Source organism: Solea senegalensis, linkage group LG10 (assembly GCF_019176455.1).
Source record: "Solea senegalensis isolate Sse05_10M linkage group LG10, IFAPA_SoseM_1, whole genome shotgun sequence".
NCBI classification, from domain to species: domain Eukaryota; kingdom Metazoa; phylum Chordata; class Actinopteri; order Pleuronectiformes; family Soleidae; genus Solea; species Solea senegalensis.
In genome coordinates this window covers 8,476,727-8,501,462 of record NC_058030.1, presented here as the reverse complement: position 1 = coordinate 8,501,462, position 24,736 = coordinate 8,476,727, and the positions used below count along the sequence as shown (strand labels likewise).

General features: G+C 37.8%; 1 protein-coding gene across 4 annotated transcripts in view; it reads left to right on the top strand.

Moving 5' to 3' along the window:
- LOC122776081 (copine-8-like) overlaps positions 1–24,736 on the top strand; it is a 49,693-nt gene that overhangs the window by 4,648 nt on the left and 20,309 nt on the right. For 2 of the 4 annotated variants that reach the window (XM_044036440.1, XM_044036439.1), the window contains exons 2-8: positions 7,852–7,892; positions 11,786–11,832; positions 12,680–12,783; positions 15,877–15,916; positions 20,681–20,757; positions 23,455–23,518; positions 24,599–24,702. In XM_044036440.1, coding sequence (XP_043892375.1) covers positions 7,852–7,892; positions 11,786–11,832; positions 12,680–12,783; positions 15,877–15,916; positions 20,681–20,757; positions 23,455–23,518; positions 24,599–24,702 — 477 coding nt within the window. Of the gene's footprint in view, positions 1–6,852; positions 6,935–7,851; positions 7,893–11,475; positions 11,658–11,785; positions 11,833–12,679; positions 12,784–15,876; positions 15,917–20,680; positions 20,758–23,454; positions 23,519–24,598; positions 24,703–24,736 lie in introns of those variants that run through there. The other 2 variants (XM_044036442.1, XM_044036443.1) reach the window with 2 other exon arrangements.

Sequence of the window (24,736 nt, the reverse complement as noted above, 5' to 3'; positions counted from 1 at the left end):
CCATGGCTGACGCCGCACAATAAAATATCACTGTTTAATAATAAGAAATATAAAATAACAAAAATGTATTAACTTAAAACTTTAACGTTTATTCCTCCAGGCTGTATTTTATGTCTGCATTGCAGTGCATTTGCATATTTTTAATAAAGGTAATGATTTCACACATGGTGCAGGTAATCAAACTAAAATTGTTTAATATAAGAACAAAACTGTGCAAAATCTTCTGTATTCTCCCAAAATACACATACAAATGCTTCAACCCCCAACTCAGGCGTCGAAATGAGGCACCACAATTGTGTGTCATCATAAGAACTTGTCCCATGAACGAACCAGGTTTACTGTAAAAACACGTGTCCATGTGTGTATCTCCCCATGTGTCGTCGTGTTACCTCACTGTATCTTGAGACTGTGATGCAACAACATTTACTGCGGCCTTATCTTCACCGGTAATTAGGACATTAATGGTGTAAAAGCCCATTAGCTGCTTTCATACTGTTATTATCCGACTTACGGCTTGTTTTCTGCTTCTTACTCCAGTAAGGCAAATGGAAACGGAAGTGACCTATCAGATCAGGTCACATAATATTCTTGCACAAATATTGTGCATTGGATTTGTTTTCCTTGAGAATTCCTTGATATATTTGTGTTTTACTTAAAAACAGAAGAATAGTTTTTACATAAAATGAACAGAAGGCAATGAATAGAATAGAATAGACAACAAAGTAAAGTACATTGTCGCAAACAATATGCACCAATCTAAATTGTTTAGTCAAGCAAACAAACAAAAAACAAGGAGTGCTACGTAAATTAGATTTGGGATCCAAGAATGATCCCTCTTCAGTGCCTCAGATGTTTTCAACTTATCTATGACAATTACTTGTCAGCTAAATGTCCTAATTGTGACAACCCTTCATTTATCCCGGAGACTTGTATGTGCACTCACGTCTCCTCCATTTGACAGACACGTCCATCGCTTAGCCGTTTAGTTTGATTCTGCTTTTAAAAAATTACGACTGAAGAATAAAGATAAACGCAGCTTGGACACCTTCAGAGAAAATTTCCCTGAGCTGTTGGACTTGGTGTGATTTTCCCCACTTTCGTGTCTGTCAGCGAGGCTACTGGAGCGTTCAATCCTGAGCTCCCATCATTCAGTGAGAGCCCTCCTTCACTCAATAAGCCCAAACTCCTCACACGTGTAGGCAGGTAGAGGACGTGACAGATTGATTAACTCAAGTCCAATATTGTGCATCAGTGAGAAGGAAAATCCTGCAGCCTTTGAACTGAGGAATAACTGTTGTTCGGCAGAAGACACAGCTCGTTGTGGACATGAAGCTGCGAGGCCTGCAGCTGAATTCCACAGCTGGTCACTCCGCGAAGAATGTTCTAGCACAAAGATGTCAGTGTCGTCTGATCTGAGTGGTCTACTGTAGGAAGGATAGTCGTGACCTTTGGGCACAAAAGGTACCAAGTGTATCACGCCAAAAGAATCAATGTGTTGTGATGTGGCTCTATAGAAGCCGGACGCTGACCCGCTGAGAGACCAGTCGATGTGTCATGGCTGATTTTGCACTCTCCGCGAGGAAGGTGAACAAAAAGACAGAAAGACTTGTTGTAGCACAAAAGGAATCCTGTTGTGTGTGTTTTGTTGAATTTCAGTTCTGCGCACAAAGAGTATATACATTTAAAAATGTCAGGGTCACAGTAGAATTATCTTCAGGGACAGCGTAGTTTTAAATAGGTTTGCAGCTAATAATTGTCATTGATAGTTTTCTCTTTTTCAATGTCTTGCGTCCGACTGGTACTCATCCAACCCATCAGTGTTGTTAATAATGTGGCCTTAAAAATATTCATATAAGCAAATGCACACAGTTTACAAACAAACGGCCCTTGCTAATATGTTCAAACAGTGTGACGGTCGTCCTAAAGTCCATTCTGCAGCAGTGAAGTGGTACAGATTGCTCTCTTCTTTCTTCTTCCGTGTTGTCTACTGTATATCCAGGTATTTCTTTTCTTTTGACTGAACACCAGCTCATCAATGCCAGATGCCGACTCCATCTGTTTGTTCCTGTGAAGTGATTTTCTCTCCCGGTACTTATAATTTATTCAGTTAATCACGACGTGAAGTCGTCGATGTGAATATTGAAGGTGCTTAAAAATTCACCTCTTTTTTATTTGTTTTATAATCTCTCTGTTCATTCTGTTCATTTACACTGCTGTTAACGAAGTTCACTATTTTTTATTCTGTTTATTGGTTTGCTCGGTGGATGTAGTTCACCAATAACTAGAACTCCTTCCATATTCCATTAAGGTGAATGCTGCTAACTGCTTTGAAACCTTCCTGTTTTTCCTCTCACTACTATTTCTAGTCCATTTTGGCGAAAGATTCTAAAGCCAACAGATGAAATTGGTCTCAAGCGGCAGGCTCAAACTGCAGGCTCTGTTAATGAGTTTTTGAAGGAGTGATTTAACCTTATTAAAGCAGCAGTCAGCCATCTACACTCACCTGGTTACCTCAGAGAATTGACATGGCTACACCGCTTTACTAATCACCCTCCCCTCCTGCACCCATCATCTGTCCTTTAGCCTCGTTCCTCCATCTCTATGATTACTGTGGACACCTTTAGAGGGATCTTGACTCTAAATTGTGGCCTGGTCACCTGTCCAGAGTTCACCTCCCCCCCTCCTTGAACCTAGATTTAGCTGGACTTGACCCCAGCTCCTCCTTGCAAACCTCAAATGAGCGAAATGTTGGTTTCAAGTAGTGTATAATTCTACAGGAGCCAATTTCTGAATCAACACCAGCAATGATTTCCATGTCATTTACTTTTTTTTGTATTTTTGAAAAAATCTTGGACGTCATGCCCACTTTCAGCTGCATCAGCCATACACAGCTTTGGCAGAGACGTATAAGAATATTGCATATTCATTTTGTTCAAATCCACAAAAGTCACATTCACTGACCCTTAAAATTAAGCATCAAGAGTTGATGTGCCGCCTCACATAGACGACATTTTTGGTTTTTATTATTTTGGCAGTATAAAGTGATTGATAACATGAGGTACAAACAGCAAATGACTCGTGTCCTCTATATTTCTGGAAATCCAATTTGATTTGAATGTCATGTTTCAGAAAATCTCAGGGCATAAGTGCCGCGCGATACGTCAAACTTTCATTTTCTGCTGTGGAATAAGCATGTCCCTAAAGACTACCTGGAGCACGAGGAATTAGAGACAAATAAATGTGATTTTCATGTGCCTGTGCTTTTACACAGGGGTTGATAAAAACTGATAAGAATATGTTGCATGAACTGTCAAAGTGAATGTAAGATTCAGTATATTATTATATTCACCTTTACCTTGTGCTTGGTTTTACATCAGTAGTTAAATAATGTTAGAATTAATCTGCACAACTCCACTGAAATACATAGAATGTAAATCTAAATAATGTTAATGTGGTTATTATGGGCAATTAATAACATAACAAAAACAGCCTATTGGGGTTGTAATACAAATATTAATGCACTTAACCCAAAGTTTTTATTAAATTAAATTAAATTACAACAAACTCACAACTAAACTAATTTGTTTTTGACATAATCACAATAATGAGGTATAGTTCACAAGTGTATGAATTGCAATGTTGCATTTTAATGCCTTGAAACCATGTGAAATTATTATGAGGACATTCAATTTATTTTAACTCCTAACTTTGTGACATAACCCTTAAGGCCGGTTGTTTTCATCCTTCGTCTTTTGATCATTTTGTCTGTGTTCGTGCATATTAATATTGTTAAAATCTCTAATATAAATATATTAGTATTTGACATTTTTTGTGCTTAGTGGCACGAGTGTGACTGATAGAACTAGTCTCTAGTCCCTAGTCTGAAGGGAGGCGGCGAGAAGCCATAATCTTCTCCTATAGACATAACCAGGTGTCTCTAACCACAGGTTACTCATTGTACTTAAACCCATCTCACTCATAACCAGGAAATCACCCTCATTTCCTGAAAATGCCAATATATAACAATACAACTATTAGTTTGTAGTATTAGTATTAGTAACTATTAGTTGTAGTGTAACCCTAAACACTCACAGCCTTATTGGTGTAGCAGAGAGCTGATGGCTGAGATCTACATGCAGAAATGGATGAAACATTATTGTATAAATAAGTGTACTCTACTCTGTTTTCCTCCAGTTTTTTTAGTGGAGAAAGCTGTTCCAACATCATGTCATCAGTGATTTAGTTTGTTTTTTTTGGTGAAATGTGATAAATGGTGTGTGTTCTTCTCAGTAAAACAGGATTCCTTTTGCTTCATTATCAGAGCACAGCGTCTCCCCCCTGAACAACAAACACAGAGAAAATCATTGTGAGTTGAGAGAAAGCTTCGGGTGCTTCAAATGTGGATTGATTGTAAAAGCTCAGAGGTTTTTTTCTGAGACTCCTTTGACCTTATTGATCCGCTGTTATCCTCCCAGCAGGACTCACTTGTGCTGTTCATTACTGTGACTTCGTTTGGCCTCTTGATTAGTTAGTTTATAGCTTCACAGTCAACACTGCACACAAATCTGCTTAATGGCTTGAGGGGCTAAATGTCAACCTTGTGTACTTGTGAGGTTTGAGTGACCACCCTCACTGTTGTGTGGAGACAGGAAGTTGCTGTGTGAAAGATATAGACATAGATATAGACATAACAGTGCAAGAATATTCAGTGTTGCCTTTTTTCCAAGAACAATTTTAATCTCAATGGCTCCTGTAGAGCGAGAAAGAGAATCCCTCCTTTCTCCTCCTCACGCTTCCCTCACACACAGGTATTTAAAGCCCCTGCTGCCATGTTTAGGCACTCGTGATGTAACTGGTGGGATTTCAAATGTAATTCTGTTGTCGAGGAGGGACCGTTTTCATGAATGTTTGATGAGCCGCAAGCCTCTCTGCTCGGACCACTCCACACGTTTGCCGGGCTGCCTGCGGTGGAAAGGGCTTCTTAAAGAGTTGCCTTGCTCTGTCAGGACCAGGTGGAAGCCCTAGAGTGCACATGAATCAGGAGGAGGTTACCTTATCCAAGTGTTTGCACTCTCCTGTCTGTGTTCACTCACTCACACAAACATTTGCAAGCTGTTTTTGTTTAATGTATTTGGCTTTGTTTGTCCGTGTTTAGGGGGCACCCACAAAGGTTTTCTCGAAAGGTTATGGTTCAAGGAAGAAATAATACGTTTTTGGTGGTGATCCAGATAACAGCCTTGGTGGACGTACAGTATGTGCTCTCTTAGTGCTTTCTCTAGTTTATCTTATTCCCCACCTCCACTCATTCTTCTGTGGTAGCCATTATCTAACAGTATTCAACACATTTAAGCACACAAAAATGTTTTTCCACAAATGTAATTTAACCATAAAAGGGCCAGAAAATGTGCTTTTGCCAATTTTTCCAGAATAACTTTCAATAGTTGGAGGTTATTTACAATTTACTGCATGTTAAAATAGTGTATTAACAATTTAAATTAAAGAAAAACAAGAGTTTTATTACAAAAAAAAACATGCTAAATTTGAAATTTAAACAGTATAAAACAACAAACTAACAATTTTTTGGCTCAATGTAAAGTATGTACAGGCGTTTTTCCCACTTTTTCCCTGATTCGCTGATTCACTGGCTTCCTGCAACAGCACGAGTGAAATTTACCGTAAAAAACACACGTTGGCTTTGATGTGCAACTTCTTTGCTTTCAGAAATCATCGTGTAATTATGATAATGCAAAGTGCACTTGTGTAAACGTGTCGTCTGCAATACGCTCGGTATTAAAGGGTTAAAATAAATCTCAATACCTTGTTATAAATGAAATGGTAACTCCATGTATATTTATCACAACACTACACCTTTGCAAAACAGCTTTAATCCTCATTGTCACACAAATATAATATATTCACCACGAGTAAATTCATACCTTCTGTCTTTATGTCTTGACCTTGTTAAGCTTCTGTTGCTGTGTTTGTGTTCATATCAACACTTCTCTAAAAATACATGTAAATCTGCCACAGGTCAGATAAATTAAATCCGTATAGAGGATTGCAAATTTGTGTGCTTGCAAAATAAATGTGAGGCTGGATGAGGGTGCAGTTGACACTTTTCAGTATACTTTATAAATGTCTGTTCATAACAAAAGCCTGTAGGTCTTTACTTTCAAGAGGATTCACACTTGCACGCGCAATTAAACAGGAACAGTTTGGTGATGAAGTGTCCCACTGTCCCCTCATTCATGGTAGTCATGAAGTCAGTTTAGTTTTAAATAATACTAATTGATTAAAAACTGTATTGATTGTGATTCGATTCCCTGTTTTCATGCAGACCCTGTAAGTATTTCTCTCCTTTCGTCTTGCTTTGTTCTTACATTGCTGTCACACAGAGTGGAAATACAATTTTATTATGCAGTTAACCTGGTGATTGAATGGACTGACGGTCAGTGCTTTTCTATGTACGGTAAAGTCAAGCTATAGCTGTAGCTTACGCAATAATTTGTTTTTCTTTTTAATGTAATGTAAACATACTGGCTGGCAGTGGTTGTTTTTTTTTTTGCAAATTTTAACACATAATGCAAGTTTTTGGTGATTGAAAAAAACCTTTAAAAAAGTCCCAATTAAAATACATGTTCAACAGCTTTAGTACCAACATGTATATTATTGACATCACCACAAAAACCTGTTCAAATGATGTGTTGCAGCTCTTTTCTGCATGACTTTGTATGTTTCAGTTTTGGTAGTGTCCTCGTCTTATTTTGTGTTCTTTCTGTGTCCTGCCGAGTTCACTTCCTGTTTTATTTTGAAGTTTTCTCTCATCTCATATTATTTCCCACCTTTCCATGGCCACCTGATTACCCACACACCTGCTCCTAATTGTTTTCAGCTGTGACTTGTGTTGTCCTTCTCTCTGCCTTGTCAACTCCTGGTAAGCTTCATGTTTATATTTTTCCCCCTTGTGTAATTCTATGTTTACTTTTGTTGTTACTTTTTAGACCCACTCGTAGGGGGACGGGACCTCATTCCCAGTGTCCGCCATCTTTGCTAACAGTTACGCTAACAGTGTCACTGGTGTCCTGCTTTTAGATGTTACAAAGCCAGTCTTCTTTCCCAGTGGTTGTCCTAAACAAATCTGCCGTCTTGACTGCACCATGGGCTAGTTTAAGCTAAAGTATGAGATGTGAATTGAACCATACTGAAATGTTAAATTGAAGAATCATTCAGCGTGGAGTAAATAGCCATAAGCCATAGACTGATGCATTTTAAAAGTGCAAAAAAAAGAAGATATTATTAGGGTTGGCTTTGACAGGAATACAAGCTGATTCCTGTACCTGATTCTCAGACCTGGACACTGTAAGCAAAATTGTTAATGACACAAGGAAAAGAAAAAGGCCCACCACTGCTGACGTATCAGGCTGGGTCTCCCTTTTTCCAGATCAAACTGCTCCTCGTGGTCTTTCTACTTCGGCAGCTGTAACTTGTCATCTTTGCATGAATCTTTCAGAGCTGTTTAACGGTGGAGTATACCTTGGTGGCACCGAGCATCTGCTCTGCGGTGGGACACTTCTGTGCATTTCCCCTTCTCTATGCAATGTGGAGTGGAGACCAGAGTGTCATGTAAATTTGATGTCAGCCTCCACTGTTGTTGCTCGCTCCTAGGGAGTGCAAAAGAGTGAAAAACTAGGTCTTTTCCGCTGTTTTCTCTGTGCTTTTGAATTATAAATGGGTTCTGCTTAAAGCTCAGTTTTATAGGCTGTATAATATTGCTGCCTCAATGACTATCGCACAGGAGGTACATTTTGGATGATGTCATGCTTACTTAAATGTCTTTGTTTTTTTTTTCAGAAATCTCCTGGACAGAGACACGTTCTCCAAGTCTGATCCAAGTAAGTTCCCATCACACACACAAGCAAACACACACGCGTGAAGTTCTGTACCTTAAAATCTGCGGACAACCAAATGCATCCTCTACGTACAAACAAACATCTTTAACTGCACACAGTCACTCTGCCTCGCGAGTGTGAATCAGACGACATTTGCATATGTCAGGGGTCATATTTGTCAGTGTTGTCGGCTTCCGACGTGAGGGGAGCCATATCGCCCTCGCACACAGACCAATCTCTTCTCTCTGACAGATTAAAGGACACCCACGCAAAACCCACACACTTTACTCTTCCTTGACATCAGGAGCTTAATTTGGTGACTGGTCCAGTGGCTTTTAAAGGCACAGTCCACTGTTGAGTGGTCATTTGTCTGGGAATAGAAATGTAAAATATGGAATTCTAGACTTTTTTTTTTCCCCCTTGTAAATATGCAAACTGTTCTTGTTTCACATGTTTTGTGTTTAGCTAATATTCACACATTAGGGCTAAGTGTCAAACCTTTAGCACTCAATTAGACCTTAACACATGCATAACCCTGTTTGCTAGGATCACACAGCCTTAGGGTTTGGATGTATAAATTGTTCAGTGCTAATTGCCTAAGTACATTCATCAAATCAATTGTTTATTAATTTTTATTCCCTCACAAGAGCTGTAAAACTCGTATTGAATTCTATTGTCTATATGAGAAAGGGGTAATATATATTATCTTTGATTAATTCAGTTTAACTTAGTGTTATACCACGACAACAGTGCCAGGTACATGTAAGAGTACCAATGAAATGTGAACCTACAATTAACAATCGCTTGATTCGGTCACAGCTGTTATGAAGCTGTGATGGTCAAGTCTCTGCAATAATTGTGACCTCACATTTAACACAGTGACCATCTAAAGAAACGTGTTTTGATTGTGTGAGTAGTTTAAGATTTAAATGATTCCAGTTTTGTTCTTGTATCTTTTGCTTTTCTGTTGAATTTAAGATCTTTAACGTTTTTTGACATGTAAAGGAATAATGTATGAATAAATAATAAAGGACATTCCCCCTATCAGCCCCATTGTTGGGAAATGTAAAATACAGTGAGAGGCCGTCTTCTACTTGTGCACTCAGATTGTGAAGTAGTACCTGCACACTTGTTTTCTGGAATGGACTTTTGATGTTTCTGTTTTAAAAGGAGTCATGATAAAGTTAAGATATAAATTTATTTATTCAGCAGTTGGTTTGCATGCAGCTGTGCTTTCGTTTCCTTAATCTTTTCCTGTGTCTTTTTTAAGCAGGTTATACTGCGTGAACTCAATAAGTGATTAGCTCACATTGGAGCTTTGAGTGTCAGACGGCAGGAGAGTCGTATGAGCATCCTTACCCATCCCAACATTTATGCAAGGAGGCACTTGTGCTGCGTCCATGTCTGAGCTCTGCTGACAGCACTCGGCCCAGTCACACAGCATTAGATCGCCTCAGCAGAGCCACACATGTACGCACACGCAAAATGCACACATCTACGGCCTTGGGCGTGCTCATGTACCATATTCATATTAGCTTAAGAAGCTGGACAATCCAGTGTTGTGTGGTAACTGTTGTCGCTGATGATATGCTTTGATCATTGAGCTTCAGCAGATTGAAAAAGGGCATTAAGCAAACAGAGACATCGTCATTGTATGAAGCGTCTATCTCCTGCTGTTGTCAAATGTCTGTCCTCGTCATCAGCATGATGAAAAGAGTTAAAAGTGCATTCGTATGGATGCAAGGATGCATCACTATTTATAGGTGTGTGATTGCTATATCTCTTTCCCCCGACACACAATAATGCAGAGACCATGTGTCATCAGATGCTTCATGGCAAGATAAAAGGAAAGCTTTATATTCAAGCAGCTGAGCCCCGTCCTGCTGTACATCACCCACAATTCAATGCACACTGTTTGTCCCATCCCCACTGACAATCTGCCAAAACAAAACTAGTCGACTCCTGCCACCGCACCTGACGCAGTGCACTAAAAGATATTTATTCTCATTGACCTGATAATTTAAACATGAATGAGTCAGTAAAGAACAATGTTCCACTAAATTTTAATCGTAATACAAAGCAGTGTTTTGGGGGCTGGATGAGCTAAAAATATTTCCCTGGTATATTTTGGCTGAATGGAGATATACAATATCCAGGTAATCAATATTTAATCAAAGCTCTACTCTCGCTTTTATAACGTGACGTAAGATTTTATCAATTGGAATTTAAAAAAAAAAATCGGATTTTTGCATCATGTTTGGCTTTACTGCCATTTCTGTAACTCCCCTTTTGAATACATTAACCACCCGTTTACAATAGTATGTTTTCTGCATGCATTATTGAAATATACACACACATCAGAGTAAATGAATGACTGGTGTAGGCTAGTGTATCTGCAGTTTAAAAGAAGAAAAACATGAGGAATTGATCAGACAGGCCCAGTGAGTTTCACCCACAATCACAACCCTTAATGAGTCCATGATTAAATTCAAAAATTAAATCTGTTCATCAGTCTGAGTTAGCTCATACATTAACCGAGGCATAATTTCACTTATTTAATGCAGTAATTAATGATATGCTTGTCACTGCAGTGGAAGTTGTCGGCTTCATAATCAAGTGTCACAGGATCAACTATAGGTGTTTTTCTTTGTAACGTAGCATCAGGAGATGGTGTAAAATGTTAAAACTATTATTAAAATGTGATCTTTCAAATATGTTTTCAGTTCACGTGGTTCAGTTGACAAGGAATGTGAACATTTTATTTCACTGTGCTTCAAAGAAAACATGAATAAACAAACAATAAATAAATGGTGTATAAGCATTTTTTTTTCAATCCTGAATTTGTTTGATATTAATCAAATTAGATTGGAAACACCAGCTGTTTGTTCATCACAACTTTTATGCATTTGAGTTGTTCTAGAAGTTTTCAAAAATGGGTTGTAACATTAATAAATACCCAACAAATTCATTGACTTGTACTTGAAACAAATGGCATAATGAAAAGCATGACTTTAAACATGAGATTTTGAATGAACCTTTTGAAAATACCTTAAAATAATATGCTGCGTGTTTAACCCAGGGGTCCCACTGAATGCCTGGGTTCTAATTTTGCTGGATGACGAGCAGGACAGGAAGTCAAACACCATTACAACATTAAATGCGTCATTATCAGAATAAAAGCCCCCATTTTGTTATCATTTCTGGCCATAATTGTTATTGAAACACAACATTTGATCAATTTCACAGCCCTACTATGAACCTCAGTTTATCAAACAGATGTACTATATCACTTTTATTCAGGTCCAGTGTGTAGTGACATCAATAGGTGGGACAAATGGACTCCTGCTCGCTTTCCCTTCTCTAAATGTTACGTACTGAATCTGATTGAGATAAATATATCCTTTGCCACAGAGAAGAAATCATATTTTGTCAAATATCTTTAAGATTTCTTCCTTCAAACACTTTTTTTTTACCAGTTATAGCAGACTCACAGGCGTCTCATCCCAGAGGTTTGTAGAGTCAGTGCGGCACAGGCATGTGTGAATACGTTATCGGTTGCTAGAATGCAAATTAAATGTCATTTTAGTGCCAGATGGTCGGCCCGCTGTCCTGTTGCTTGTGGTTCATCATCAGAAAACACTCCCAAGACTCTCAGATGCTGGGATGTCGATATGGAAACCATTCTTCCACTCACACCATCGTCATCTCCTCCATCCCTGTCTCTCCTCCCCCCCTTTCTCCTCCTCTGAAATATCATCATGCTGCAAGGCAAGCTTTTTGTGACATTTAATTTTTTTTCTCTCTTGTGTTGGTTTCTGGGAAAGCAACAAGCTTCTGTTTTGTACTGTTAGATATCCGTCGATCAGTCTAACCTTCTCCTGTTTCTGATTCAACAGTTTGTGTGCTGTACACTCAAGGAATAGTCAACAGGGAATGGAGAGAGGTGAGTACTGGAGTGGGGGAATTATTGACAACCAGCCAATGCTTACTGAGATTTTTAAATGGCAGCAGTGTAGCATCATGTAATTCATACTGAATGAATGTATTAAGATATTGGCAGCGTGGCTTGTAAACTGTATTTTTTCATCTTGGAAAATGCCAAATCCCTGCTGGTTCAGTGTGTTGGTTTGAATTTGTTGCACAGCTTTTGTTAATGTTTAATAGTTTTGTGCTATGCTGCTTAACAATGACATGCAGACATTTATTTCCAGGGAGTGTACAAGTGTTAAATGACAGTGTTGTATTATGCATGATTTATGTTTTAAAGGAGTCTGTTTCACATACACATACACATTTTAGTATTGCTGAAATGCAAATCACAAATGGTAATCTACATTCATTTGCAGAATGCACACAGCTCTGGTTTACTGGCATTTGCTTTATTAAGCATTGTTTTTACCAGTTTACTGGGAAAAACTAGAATGACACTCAGAGTGCTGTTTTCCACCAAAACAGACCATGGATTTTAAGGTTTGTTTGTATAAGAAAAATGGCTAGATAGATGAAAATGTAAAAAGAAAAACTTTTCATCATATGGGTTTATCCTCTTTTAGGTCATCACATTCTTGGCACTTCAATTAAAGCTTAGGTGAACTTGGATCAGCTCTGCTTTAAATTAACATGCCAACAAGTAGCATGCACATGTGAACTATCATCAAACATGATATTGAATATTTAATATGCTTCCTCTGCAGCACATAATTTTGTTAATTGGCTACTTTTACAGAGCCACAGTCTGAGCCTTTGTAAAACAAAGCCATTAACAGAACGTCCTCTGTCTTTTTCTCCAGTTTGGCAGGACAGAAGTCATAGATAACACCCTCAACCCCGACTTTGTCCGCAAGTTCATGGTGGACTATTTCTTTGAGGAGAGGCAGAATCTCCGCTTTGACCTGTGAGTTAATTTACTTGTGTGCATTTGTTTTGGTGTGTATTTATGTGTTTCCAGGCGTGGGAGAGACAGAGTGCTGTTAAGACTGAAATATTTATGGTCTGTGCAGGAGGAGAGGCAAGTCTTGTCCTCATTAAATAAAAGTTTCTGTGCCACTTTTTCACTAGCAAACAATGCTTTGAGACAAAACGGGGTCAGATATCCACAGTGAATCATGTTGTGTTCAGTTCACTTCCAGTATCCAGTGAAAAAATACAATTGCAAATCTCGAGCATTGCTTACAGCTGTAATTCACAGCCTTAAGCTCCGTATGTTTGTGTCAGCAGAAACTATTCTTGGACTTCTTGGAAGCTAAAGATTTTTTTTTAGCTTCCACAGCAAAGACCTACAAATGTCTCTGAGCCAATGTTTGTTTTGTAATAAAATTTAAGATGATTTATCAGAACACTGGAAACCAGTGTAATGCATAGACTAATACAGGCAATCCTGGTGCCAGAATAAAATGAATACATTCAAGGGATAGAAATAATGAAAAAAGATTACAACAATTACAACTAAGTTATTAACCATTAACCCATTTTTAAAACCAAATACATTTACCACAGCTCCAAAACCAAGAAAAAACAGTATTTAAGTATTTGTATTACTGAATGATTCCAAATCTGCATTAATTGACAGAAACTTCAGTTTTATTATACTGCTGCCATTTCTTGTATTACTGAGTTGAGTTGTATTGATAAATTGTGTAATGTGACATACATTGTGTGCTGGAGGATCCCAGACACTGTTTTAAAGCTTTTACATCACATCTCTGTATCAGTTTGTCAAATAGGCAACAGTCTATGTATGACTCTCTAGAACAAATGTGAGTGAACTGGCATGTGGCAAAAATAAAAACTGTCCTGATTGATTTGCTGCATTATTGTTTAAAATGCCTGTTTAAAATGTTCTAAAAGATGACCTTTCCAAATAATTAATGATTATCTGGATTTTTCTGTGTTCGGGCCTCATGCACTTGCTGTATTTATTTATTTTGTTTTTGCCCATGATAGCTCATGAAATATGGAACAAGGCTTTAGTTTGTTTACTTGTTGGCATGTCAGTAAGACCTCAAGCTGTTTACCTGACTGTCGGAGGCTGTAGTGAAAGTCAAGGAGATATATATGTGTATATGTATGTATATGTGTTTATGTGTATATATGTATATGTACTTATATATATTTATATATATATATATATATATATACAAACAGTATTATCTATTTGTGGAGGTATAAATATGAATACATGAATTGCGTCCTGCTCTAAAAGTATAAAAAAAACCTGGTGATTTTGTGCGTTTTACCCTCTACCATTCTTTATATGCATCGTTAGTCATCACCGCTCAGTTATAACCAAGATTTGAGTAGCTGCACCCCACCTCCCTCAGCTCCTACCCCCCTCCTTAAAGCAGACAGCCAGCTCACGACCAAGAGAAATCCTGTCTGGCACTTTGCCAGTGCAGACTGATGTCATCCATGTAAACACACTTTCATCCAGTGACACACAGCAACCGTGCACTCACGTGTCATCACGCTGACGGACCCTGTTTGTATCATCTTGAAACGCACACTCTTGTATGTTTGTGTATGCGTGTGACTTAACATTTGCAGCCTAATCAACCAGTAGTATGTTTTTTTTTTTCCTCCTCCCCCCAGGTCTCTCATTATTAAATAAGATTAAATTAATGTTTAATGAACATTTGGGAGTGATAAAGGCGAGAGGGCGAATAGAAAATGAAGCGCACCTGTGCATTTAGCCAGCAGCACGTTGCGTAACAGCAGTGTGTTTCCTTGCTCTTATGGAAATACATTAGTAAAAGCACTGTACTGGGGCCTCCACCCCCTCCTGGAGTGATGCACAGCAGTCTCCCAGTTTTGTCAGCAGGCGCCTCATTGTACATGGCACGCTGCCTGCAGAAACACAGGCTTTCCCATTTCCTCACTACACTAAGTGCATGCGCACGCACACCTGAGATGACTAAGACATTGACTTGCTTGGGGAATTCAAGAAAGCTGGATAAAGTTTTTGCTGCACAATGTTTCTTTGTTTTGTCATGATTTCTTGTAACAGTGCTACTCTTATTCCTTTAACTAAACCAAGTATTGCTTTTCATTATAAATCTGTCTTTAAAATGGGCAACATAAAGGGGAACCTCAGTCTGAAGACAATGATGAGCAATTCAAAGCAATTCAAAGCAATTCAAAGAGGTTTGGAAAAATGTTTGAGGCTCTGTCTGACTCAACATCTGTGGCACAGCTTGGGGGTGGAGGCAGACAACATCTGCACAATGTGTGTTTACAAGTATAGAATAATGTGACTTCAGGGTCTTTGTCCTATGTATGTGTTATTTTTCTGTATTATGGTGTGAACATTGTCCATTGTAATATTGTGGAATCAATGATAGAAAGCACATCTAATAGCGTAGTAAATGGGAAATCAATTCACCATTTTGTCACATCAACAAAGTGCTACAGATTTATAAAATATAATTGTGTAGACCTTTTATATGAGGCAAGTTTTAAAATGTGCAATATAAATTAAACCGTATATTAAATAGACATAAAGTGCTCATTCTAATGAAATGGACACATGTTGTCTTTGACAATCGATCCCAAACTATTCTCAATGAAGCTGCAGTGATAAGATTACTTATAGGCATTTTATTTTTATTTATGTTTAATGTTATGTCAGTCATGGAATACCACATTGTCTTCTTTCTTAATTCAAATTATGAATCACTTTGCAATTACAATTACATAGGAACATCTGCTACTAAAATATCAAGCCTGATTCAATCATTTTCAAATTTTGTATGTGATAAGATTTTCATGTGATGGTATTTTACAATACTGATAATCCAATCAAGTGAACCTTTTGCTGCTGCAACATTGAGCCTTAATTAAGGCTGACTGCAATTGCCTCTCTTTTAGTGATAAGTGGACAAGTGCATTTTATTAATGAAAGGTGACAAAGGGAAAGATAAGCTGAATAATTTGTGTTATAGACCTTGTGCTCCTCCACTATGATGTGTCATCTCTGCTCTCTTTTCTGCAGGTATGACTTAGACTGCAAGAGCGACAACCTCTCTAAACACGTGAGTGTCTAGTTCACCTTGACTATTTAACAATCAATCATGCATTCATGGAGATATTATTCATCCAAATGTTTACCCCCTCTTGTACAATAGCAGTCTGATTTGAATCTGAATGTCAGCACGAAGTCTGTGCAGAGTCTGTCATCCAGGTCACCGTGATCCAAAACACATTGAGTCAGTGAGTTAGGCCAATCTTACCGCTGATATTCAAGAGCGGCCTAATGGGAACAATGTGGTGTGGTATTTGTATCTCTCTGACCCAAACCAATGAAATTTAAAAGCTTTGCAACCTGTAGAACAAGACATAAGATATGAAATAAAAGACTCAGTATTACACCCAATTCTGTTAGTACAATATCAGTATTTCTAATTTGTGTTGCTTGTCTCTGTTTATATATCACTTTAGTGAACTGCATGGGATTGTTTTTAAATGTGATATAGTGACACATTTTTTTTCACTTAAATGTGACATAGTTTACATTATCTTTTAACCCTTAGAACACAGAGCATTTCAGCTGCCTATTCCCAGTAAAACAAAGTATATAAGAGGTTATAAGAATGTGCAATACAGAGTTTATTATATCCTTTTTTTCAGCACAACCTATATAGGCAATCTGATGAAAATGTTTTTATTTTCACCAACTATATAAACACACCTGAGCAATAAGTACTCAAAAGGTTTAAAATCGGATTGGTGTTGTGAAATTTGTCACAGTTCAGTCTATTTTGTGACTTCTGCACAATTATTGCTACTTTATATCACTACTGAAAAGGCTGTATAATATGAATCATAGCTTTGACTCAACAACACATAAGACAAAGAAAAACATTTTTTTAAAGCCCCATATAAGGAGTTGTGTATTATTCCCACGGCAATTTACCATGGATCCGGGTAACAAAAAGGGTTACAAAAAACCAAAATGTTAAAAGTCCCTGTCACGTCCCTCAGTGTCGCCTTACAGACGCACAGGGCTCATCACACAGACTGATATCACATCTTTAAACCCCAGTGTGTTTTGAGATCTCTGGCTGGGAGAGACCTTGCTGATGTAGTATAAAACTACCTGGTGTCTTGTTCCTGTACTCGGTCTTGACATGGTGTAACAGTATGACCTGTGACATGAACCTGTCTTCCATCACCTCGCCTTGGTAGCACAAGGTCTGGCTGTTCCTCAGCCAGTATTAATCATCCGACACAAGCTGTTTCAGTTTCAGATAATGACTGTGTCTCAGCCTACATATGTACATGATGATCATTAGCATATATGTAGTATAATTGGCTAATCATACGCCCGACTATAATCCTACAAAAATTCCTGGTCTTGTGATGCTTACTTTAGAGTATTTTCCCTACACCTGCCTATAACTGGCATATTTCTTAAATCTTAAGTAGTTGTGAGCACACCCAGGAGGGAAAATTTATTTGACCACCTTTAAAGGAGATGTCAAAATGGAATCACTTAACTCATTCCAACCCTGCTTATCTGTATCTCACAAGTTTTGTTTGACAAACTTCAGATTTGGGAAGAAAGATGTTGTATTAAAATGATTGGAATAGGCAATATATAAAAGATTGCCCACTACGAGGCTTTCCCTTCAAACCTTCAGCTCCAGATCAGTGCTACAGGCTCATGTCAGCTTCATTTTAAAGAGTATTTTCAGCATAATATACTGTTCTGTCTATAACCTGGGCACCATCTCCACCCCCAGCCCAATTCCCTGTTACCAGCCTCATGCTCATTGCCAACTGCAGGCAGTTTTTTTTTTTTTTTTCTTTTCCCTTCACTCCAACCCCAGCATGCCCCTGGGCTTCTTCTCAGAGCACTAAGCAATGTGAGCACAGTGACCCACTCTCAGCATGAAGACTGGGGATGCTTGGATGCATTCTGTCATAGTGGTGGATGTGTGAGATTGAAGATCTGGCACACAGGGACATTCCATTGTTCAGGGGAAGTCCATCACCACTCACATGTCTGTAAATAACACAAAATGGCGAATTCTTCTCACGAGTACAGTATCCCAAATGACAACGTCAGTGCCAGCATTTGAGGATGAATCCTTCTTCCTATCATCGATGTTTTTCCCTCTGCCATATACTTTGCATACCTTGTGCATATATTGTGGCTTGAAGGTAGCATCAACCTCCATATAGTTGAGATTGATGTTGCTTTTTTTCATTAATTTCATTCATCCCTTTGCACATTTCAAAACTATCTTTATTTTTTGGTACAACACAGCAATGCTTTTCTATTGAAGAAAACATATGATCTAATTTTAAAGTGTTTCTTAATTGTTTTAAAGCTGAAATATATGCTCAATACAGTGAGGGTAAAGAAACAATGCAAAGTAATGTTTATATTGATCCGTATAAGCCTTGCTTTCACTTTGTTATTCTGTTTGCTTATTAAGATGTAACACCAGCTCCGAAGAAAAATACTTATCCTTAAGTCTCGCTACTGTTATGTCTTTATGGCAACACCCAAGCAGGAACTGCTAGATGAATCAACGTTGTCTTGTGCTTCTTTAGAATTGACAGCAGTAGATTAATTCAGCCTTGGAAATCCCGTCTGCTTTTCCACATAGTTAACTAGCTGTGTGTTCTCACAAATACAGAGTTTTGCGACAAACATTTCATTCCTTTTAAAAATGTGGTTTTGTACTATTGCTAGGCAGATGTATCTGCATTCTTAATCCTATGTTTTGTCATGTTTTTTCCTTATTAGTCTGTTCATATACTGAAAAAAGACCAGAAAATTAACTCTGAGCTTTACTGGCATTAAAACAGCAACTGGTTTGTAAAGCACTAAAGAGGTTATCTGAGATTTTATTATTTTTATTTGCATATTATTACATTACTTGACTGGTCGATAGGATTTCACCCACCATTACCCACGTTAATTGCAAATTAGAACAAGAGTTTAACAGCTGCAACAGCCACAGGATTTTCTCGTGAACTACGGTGTGATATTGTATCTGACTGAACACTTGTTTGAGATGATTTATTGATGTACACATTTATTCATGTATTCTGCAGCTGTGTAATGTAATGTAATTTATTTTTCAAGACAGGGACAATGTACAATAAAACATTAATCTTGTACAACAGGAGAATATGCATTGTGCCAGGTTGTAGCAGATTGCCATTTTCCACCTGTAGTCAGGTGTAACGCAGAATCAACTTTGTATCATGAGTAAAAGTTAACGACTTACTTTGATTAATATAATGTATATATAGTTTAGAATTAGACTAGTGAAGTCCAGTATCTAGGAATGAACAACAATATCATTGATACTATGAACAGAGCAGTGATCACTTTACTTGAAGATAAGCATCTCACCATTTTCTCACTGTCACTGATTGGGCCATGTTAGTTTGAGATGCCTGAGCTTTTAGCCGTAGATGAATGTGAGAGGAGGAGGAATTTTGTCAGCACTGTCACAGATCTGCGGAGCAGCTTTTGCACCTACAGGATTCAACTCGGCTCATCTGTGAGGCATGACACAAAAACTTGTGTAGATGCTTACTCATTCACACGTACAAACACAATCTGTTCGGAGGAAACCTCCGTGTCCGTGCATGAAACAATCAAACCAGGCTCCATGAGAATATGTTCAAACACTTTTTAACACCCTTTATTTCTTGGCTTTGTACCTTTTTGTGTTTCTCCTCCTGATAGTTTAGATGTCAACATGCAATACATACAGCAAAAGCATTAATGAAATTGGATGCAACAACTGAGCAACATCAGCTAATATACTGTATGCTGCTATAAAATATGTTCAGAAAACTCTAAACACATACGCACTAACACACAAATATCAGACATTTCGCAGCATTAGGTGCGTTTAAGGCTCTGCTGCTCAGAGCCTTCTGTTTGTCCAGGGTGGGATTTGTTTTTTATTGTGTCCTCAGCTGAGCAGGAACTTCATAACTAGTAGCAGCTTAACTAAGCCTTGTGTTCAACCATCTTACTCTTTTCGACCCATATCCCCATTGACCTGTATGATGTCTGATCCCTCAAATTGAAGTGACAGCCAATCACACAGCTGACTCAACTGTCAACCCTTTAACACCGAGCATATTGCTGGCGACACGTTTGCACAAGCTCACTTTGCATCACTGTATTTACGCGTCAGTTTGTGCTATCAGAATAATTCCAGTGGTTTCTGAAAGCATGTGGTTATTATGGTAATTTGACTCATGCTGTTGCAGGAAGCTGGTGAATCAGCGTCTTTGTCACCAGAAAGGAGAGTGTTGGAAGAACACCTGTACATAGTTTCCATTTTTTGCCTGTTTTTGGACATTGAGACAAAGACTCAACCAAATGTTATTTTAAATGTTTTATACTGCTCAAATTTAAAATTTAACACAGGTTAAACGTGTTTGCGTACAATGGTGTACAGTGTTTTTTTTCTAAATAAAGTTTTTAATTTTTCTTAATTTTAAATTGTTAATGCGCCATTTTAAAAAGCAGTAAATTGTAAATAACTGCCAGATATTGAAGGTTATTCTGGGAAAAATCGGCAAAAGCACTTAACTCACAGGACATTTTCTGGCCCTTTTTGTGGTTAAAGTAAGTCTCAAAGTCCAGACAGACATTTTGAGGCTTAGGTGTTGAAGCGTTAATTAATGGAATGTCAAAATAGTTGTCTTACTGCATCATCATTTTATGACGTTTTGGTGTTTGGTGCCAAAAATGAAGAAAATCTTAATGAGTGTCTTTCTTCCTAACCTGCTTCATATCCATGTCTTCTTGCATGCAGGATTTCCTGGGCCAGGCCTTCTGCACACTGGGTGAAATAGTTGGCTCTCTTGGAAGTCGCTTGGAAAAACCTTTGATGTAAGTGGCACATGTTCGCACACACGCACCGACAGGAGAGCACACAAGCTCACACGATATGTCTAACGCTATTTTAATGAGGTAACTGAAAAGTGCAAAATGCTGGCAGACTAAATTTTTCTGATCAGGGAGTTAGGTGCCACACAGAAGCTGTTTGTGCTCATGCTTAGATTTCAGGCGATGATGATGTTGATGAAAGTGAACACTGTCTCCATCAGCTAAATGAGATAGAGAGTTAAACAGCAGCAGCCCTAATGACAGACTGTAAACATGTTGAGGTGGTAAACAGCATGAAGTGAAAATGGACAGTTCATCATTGATGAAGAAGCTTTAACTGAACCAACAATCTGGGATACTTTTTCTGACTAAACGACTATGTTTCTGATTGGGCTATGCAGAAATCCAATACACGATTTTCCTCTAATAGCAACATAAAAGTATAGCTCAATATAATGTTTATACACTGGGTAAATGGAGAGATAAAACATAGTATTGCTTAATTATTTTACCTCATGTTGGAGAAATGTTTATCTGTGTAATAAGTGTTTGTCATTTTGTTTATAACAGTTTTAAACCACAATTAATTGTTTATTTCAACTTTTACCCATTAGCTAAATTAAACCTTTTAACTCCTAGTGACTATTTTGACAATGCTGATCTTTTTTGGTTCTTTTTCTGACCACTATAATAAAGCAGTGAGTAACATGTAGCCAGCTCAAGGAATATCTCACATGTGCTGCTCTGTGTGGTTGCTCTTGGCTTGTAAACCTCCTTTTCTGCATGTGTTCTCTCACATGTTTGGAATCAATCAAGACTGCAATGGTGAGAGAAACCCTATCTCTCCATTTCAGTTTGTTATTAGAGCCATAACTCTTTTAATGCAACCCAAAAATATAGGACAATACCACTTTTTTGTGTCTGATACCAGTATCAAAAACACAAAAACTTTTTACAGTCTATGCTTAGTGAAGCATGCAATATATAGGATTTTTGGATTGTATTGGATTCAACATTTTTATCTGTCCGATATCTGATCCAGTGATTTTAAGTAGTATCGGACAGACATGATTCCAATCCCTTAAAAAACCCACCAAAAATTCTAAGTACAGTAAAAGAAGTACTGAGGTAATACGCTAATGAATACATGCACATTCTATTAAATCCACAAAAGTCTTTAAAAAGACACAGTTACGTGTATGTTGAAGCGCACTGATAAACAGGGTTACACTGTATTATATTATCTCAGCTACACTGTAACTCTCGCCCAACACACTGAGCTGAACTGTAGCATCCTCTCGAGCTCAGTGAAGAGAACAGTTTGTTGTTGCTTTTGTTTTCCTCCTGAGGCAACGAGCCATCAGTCGTCTAAACCTCATGAATGTACTGACATGGACATCCATGACTGTCTCTGTCAATGTGTGTATGGCAGGAGTTGGAGCTGAATGGGTCTGCTGAAGAATGACACAAGTAATATGATGTAAGACTGTGTTTCTGTCATGGGGTTATGTAATCACCTCAGCCTGCAGTCATTCATCTGAGTCCATGCATATGTGTAGTTTTATTATCCTTTTACTGGACACTTTTTTATCTAGTACTTATTTGTGTGTGTGTGTGTGTGTGTGTGTAGGTTTGAATTCATTCAGCTGCCTCGAAAAAACAAAACTTCAGTCAAATGTACAAAGCAGTCATTTGGAGGCACTTCACAAATACTGACAATGTTTCCTTAGTGACAAAGAAAGCATTTTGCTGCTCTGAGAAATTTGTTATTAACATTGTGTGGTCTCCTTTTGAAAACAGCCAAGTTTTTAGAAACTGTTTTAGTATTTGACAAAAGCTCAAACAAGTTACAAAATTGGTGCCATAAATTACCGTCTTACCAATGTAATCTTAAATATATTATGTTCTATTTAATGATAATGATGCTCTTCCTCATTCCGAGTCAAGCCTGGAGTCTGATATTCTTTTGGTCTAGTTTAAGTTGGTAGTCCAGCTTTATTGTATGAATATCAGCTCATGTAAACTAGCATCACGGCTGAAATGACACACTGTAGTTACATTATAACGATTTTTTTGAAAGCTTTCAATCTGTATCCGTTGAAGTTTATTTAATCATGTAGACAAACCATGGGAGACTAACTGATTCCAGGTTGAGGTTTGACCTTCTATTGTTCTATGGTCACAAAATCACATTTCACCAGTGACATGGTGTTTGTGACTGCTGTCATTTATTTTAAATGGATATAATACAAAATGTTCAGTCACTTTTCCAAGGAAAATAACAGTTTCTATATATCTACATTGTGTTAGAGTGGTATATCTTTGCAAAATCTGTTAAATGTTTGATACTACTCATATACTTTGAGGGTGTTTGCACTGCAATCATTGTAACTGTGACATATTCAATGTAAACACTGAACTGCTAATATCAAACTATGTACAAAAGCTCCATGTATGGTTGAATGTGGGTCAATTTATGTGAAAGACAACAGAAGGTATTAAAATGAATTAAAGGGTTAATGCAAATACTTCCCTTCTTCATCTTTGTCTATCAAAAAACCTTTTATTTTTATTTTTGATTGACCATAACTAAATTGCTAAAATCACACACATTTTTAACTCCATGAAACTCTACTTCATTAACCCTTTTATGTGGGGACTTAAATGTAATTGAACTATTATGCTCTCTCTTGTTTTTAGTGGGATCCCTGGGAAGAAATGTGGCACCATCATAGTGAGAGCAGAGGAGCTGAGCAACTGCAGGGTAAGAGTGTTTGTTAGATTCCTCTGTAGGAGACATTCACATGTTCCAGTGTCCTACTTCCTCTACTGTGAGGAGTCTGACCCTTCTCATACTCCACGTGGGTGAAAGTAAAAACTGATTTTGTTGACCCAGATCTGTTTGGATTACCATAAATTTGTTCTCAAAATGCTGTAATCACCAACTTTATGTGATATTTATTTAACAGAGCCAGACAGTATACAGATACACCGAGTAAAATCAAATCACATATAATATGAAAACCAAACAATAAATCCCACCTGTTTGTCATTACATACATCATCACATTCATTTGAAATTTTCTCAAGTTGTCAATCAGATTAAGAGTGCAAGCTGTCGGCTAAAACCGCAGTGGACTGTTTGACATTGTTACCAAAACAGCTAAGGCTATTTTGGTAATTTGGTCACATGTAGATGACACATAACTTCATGCAGAGTGTGAAAGCACAGTTTTTTTATGTGAGGTTCAACCATGAAACAGTAAATGCCACAGTTTTCTGTTCCTTCAAAATATAACACATGTAATAACCATGAAAATGGGGGGAAAGCTGTTATTATCCATTTATTTCTGTTTAATTATACAAAGCTAAATGACACAAGCTTATAATTATTAATTTCCCTGCATGGAAACGGAAGAATTTGCTTCAAAAAGAACCACACCATTGTGTTCGCCTGCAAATCATTCATTTGAGTTTTAGATTATTTTAAGTTTAGATACCTATTTTAGATTGAATCCGTATGTCTTGAGAGGATTGAATTATGACAGATTAGCTTGATTCAATTCTGTTCAGTTTTGGGGCAATGGGAAGATAAGAGAAGTATTTAAACACAAATACAAATATGTTCTATTCTTTTCTTTGATAGAGGAATGATGATTTTTATTCTCCAGAACGTATCTTTTGACTTAATAAACACAGGGATATTTGTCATGTGACATCTCTATACAGCTCTATAGCTTTTGTTTAACCATACCTGGTCTGAAAGCTGTGGGTCATTGTTTTGGGCTTGAGGCTGTGTAGTGGGTGCACAGTTCAATATTTTGTCCCCTTGTCTCATTCTCAGGAGTCCGTGATGCTGCAGTTTTGTGGCAACAAGCTGGACAAGAAAGACTTCTTTGGAAAATCTGATCCGTTCCTCGTCTTCTACCGCAGCAACGAAGACGGATCGTAAGTTGACGTGCGGCTTCACTTTTGCTATCAA